At 40.5% G+C, this 3645-nt stretch overlaps 1 protein-coding gene across 1 annotated transcript in view; it reads right to left on the bottom strand.

Moving 5' to 3' along the window:
• LOC101859381 (tyrosine kinase receptor Cad96Ca) overlaps positions 1 to 3645 on the bottom strand; it is a gene marked incomplete at both ends in the record, with an annotated part of 35313 nt that overhangs the window by 30115 nt on the left and 1553 nt on the right. The window contains 1 exon segment of the mRNA XM_005091359.2: positions 361 to 402. Coding sequence (XP_005091416.2) covers positions 361 to 402 — 42 coding nt within the window.

The raw sequence follows: 3645 nt of genomic DNA, 5'->3' as shown, positions 1-3645 counted from the left end.
GAGACAGAGAAAGAGAGAGAGAGCGAGAGAGAGAGAGAGAGAGAGAGAGAGAGAGAGAGAGTGAGACAGAGAGAATGAGAGAGACAGAAAACGAGAGAGAGAGAGAGAGAGAGAGAGAGAGAGAGAGAGAGATTGAGAGAGAGAGAGAAAGGTGATCTTTAGATGACTGTTAAATGACTCTTAGATGACTATTAAATGACCATTTGATTAGATGGCTGTAAGATGACGGTTAGATGACGGTTAGATGACGGCTAGATGACGGTTAGATGAGACAACCAGGCAGATCTATAGAGGGAAGGGGGGGAGGGGAGGGGAGGGGAGGGGGGAGAACAAGACAGCGACCACGGCGGGCCCACTTACAGATGGAGGTGTGAGATTTAGGGCTGGCACGTGCGGAGGAGTCTGCAAGCATAGGAAACATACGGACAAAATGCATGGACATACATGGTGTAGAGAAATGGACAAAATGAAAGGACATACGTGGTGTAGAGAAATGGACAAAATGAAAGGACATACGTGGTGTACAGAAGACATAGGAAACATACAGACAAAATGCACGTACATTCATGGTGAAGAAAAGGCACGGAGAGAAAGAAACATCTGCACAAAATGCATGGACATACGTGGTGTAGAGAAAAGACATAGGAAACATACAGAAAAAAAGCATGAACATACACGGTGTAGAAAAGGCACGAAGCCGAAGAGAAAGAAACATACGGACAAAATGCATGGACATACATGGTGTAGAGAAACGGACATAGGAAACAGACATAGGAAACATACCGACAAAATGTATGGACAATTAATATGGTGTAGAGAAATGGACAAAATGCATGGACATACAAGGTGTAGAGAAAAGACATAGGAAACAAATGGACAAAATGCATGGACATACATCGTACATAGCGAAACGGACACAGGAAACAGACATAGGAAACATACGGACAACATGCATGGACATACATTGTGTTGAGAAACGGACATAAGAAACATACGGACAAAATGCATGGACATACATGGTGTACAGAAAAGACACAGGAAACATATGAACATAGTGTATGGACATACATGTGGTAGAGAAGACATAGGAAACATATGAACATAGTGTATGGACATACATGTGGTAGAGAAGACATAGGAAACATACAGACAAAATGCATCCACACACGTGGTGTAGAGAAAAGACATAGGAAACAAATGGACAAAATGTATGGACAATTAATATGGTGTAGAGAAATGGACAAAATGCATGGACATACATGGTGTAGAGAAGACATAGGAAACATACAGACAAAATACATGGACATACATCATAGAGCAAAGGCTCTTCCACAAGGGCAAGGCGTTTATTTTTGTTTTAGTAAGAGTTTTACAACACTTGCAACACAATAATTTAGAGGTTATACAAGAGAGTAACATACACAAACAAGAAGGAGGAGAGACAGGGAAATGGATGTTTGATAAGAAAAAAGAGAGCAACCTACACCACAGAACCTGCAAACATCCCATGAACACGACGTTTCTTCAAGACACAAAATGATAGTTCTGGTTAAAGCCAAAGCAGGGTTGATTGAGGCACACAGAATTCTTCAGAGGTTGAAAGCGCAGAGTGAAATCACAGAGTTTGAAAGCACAGAGTGAAATCACAGAGTTTGAAAGCACAGAGTGAAATCACACAGGTTGAAATCACACAGGTTGAAAGCACTGAGTGAAATCACAGAGGTTGAAAGAGTGAAATCACAGAGGTTGAAAGCACTGAGTGAAATCACAGAGGTTGAAAGCACAGAGTGAAATCACAAAAGGAAAGCACCGATTGAAAGCGCAGAGAATTCTCTAGAGTTAAATCACAGAGGGAAAGCACCGACAGAAAGCACAGATAGTTCTCCAGAGTGAAATGAAAGCACAGAGAATTCTCCAGGGTTAAAGCACAGAGGTTGAAAGCACAGAGTGAAAGCACAGAGGGAAAGCACTGATTGAAAGCGCAGAGAATTCTCCAGGGTTAAAGTACAGAGGTTGAAAGCACAGAGTGAAATCAGGAAGGAAAGCACTGATTGAAAGCATATAGAATTCTCTAGAGAGTAATGAAAGCACAGAGAATTCTCCAAAAGGAAAGCACAGAGAATTCTCCAAAATGAAAGCACAGAGAATTGTCCAGAGTGAAAGCACAATGGTAAAGCACCGAGTGAGGACCACATTGTGAGAACCCTGAGTGGCGACAAGGAAAACACATGGCAGACATAAAGCTGTATGTAAAATGTGGACATTCCCTCAACACCAAGAGCTATCTTCAGTAGTGGTGGGCAAAATCCGGATAATTCTTAATGAAACATTATCCGAATTCAGACCTTTAAACTCTCTATCCTAACCCGTTTGCCGAAGTGGGTGCACCCATTTGTTGGAGTGTTTCTAATCGATTTGTCGAAGTGGTTCTAACCCATTTGCCGAAGCGGTTCATAACGCATTTAATTGCCGAAGAGGTAAACTAACATATTATTATACGAATTTAGCTAAAGCGACTTATTGCCCAGTCTTAATCTTCACACGTCAATAATTTCTACCTTTCTCTCTAACTCAATTTCTAAAGAAAAAGCTCCCCCCCCCCCCAATAAAGTAGAATTTTTAAAAATTAATAAAGAACAGAACAAAAGCTTCTAAGCTTAGTGAAGAAACAAAGTGCAAGAAAATTAACGAGAAAAGGCACATTAAAGGGCTTTACGGAGACAAAAATGGGCTTAATCCAAACGGTGGCAACTAAAGATATTGTTTGCAATATAAAAGGCAAACAAATGAATATCTTAAAGATGTAAAGACAAAAAAAAATTTGCTCAAGAGCTAAAAGACAAAGTTATTATCTTAAAGAGGGAAAGATTCTTGGTCCCAAATCTAAAGGTAAAAATATAGAAGTCCAAAAATGTGAATAACGGGACGAACGAATCTCTCACAAAGCCCTTCATACCGCTGACGTCATCAAGCAATCCACTTATTAACTCAGTCTTTTTCACAATGTGTAACCCTGACCTCACAGACCTCCTTATGCAAAATGAAGGGTTTTAGTTTTAGTAAGAGTTTTACAGCACTTGCAACGCAATAAGGTCATATAAGTGCCGAAGAATAGGTGTGTTACAAGAGAATAATATACACGAAAAAGAAGGAGGAGAGATAAGGATGATAGCTGTTTGATGAGAAAGAAGGAGCAAACCACACCTGACCTGACCGACCTCCTTGGGCAAAATGAAAGGTCTGAGTTCGAGTCCAGACAAGGACAAGAACAGTTTTAGTAGAGGTTTTACGGCACTCGCAACAGCATAAGGTCATATAAGCGCCAGAAGATTAGAGGTGTTACAAGAGAGTAACGAACATAAAAAAGAAGAAGGGGGAGATAAGGACGATAGATGTTTGATAGGAAAGAAGGGGGAGATAAGGACGATAGATGTTTGATAGGAAAAAAGGGGGAGATAAGGACGATAGATGTTTGATAGGAAAGAAGGGGGAGATAAGGACGATAGATGTTTGATAGGAAAGAAGGGGAGATAAGGACGATAGATGTTTGATAGGAAAGAAGGGGAGATAAGGACAATAGATGTTTGATAGGAAAGAAGGGGAGATAAGGACGATAGATGTTTGATAGGAAAGAAGGGGAGATAA

Source organism: Aplysia californica, unplaced genomic scaffold (genome assembly GCF_000002075.1).
Source record: "Aplysia californica isolate F4 #8 unplaced genomic scaffold, AplCal3.0 scaffold00028, whole genome shotgun sequence".
Lineage (NCBI taxonomy): Eukaryota > Metazoa > Mollusca > Gastropoda > Aplysiida > Aplysiidae > Aplysia > Aplysia californica.
The sequence above is the reverse complement of the archived record's forward strand: the minus strand, read 5'-3'. Positions and strand labels throughout refer to the sequence as shown.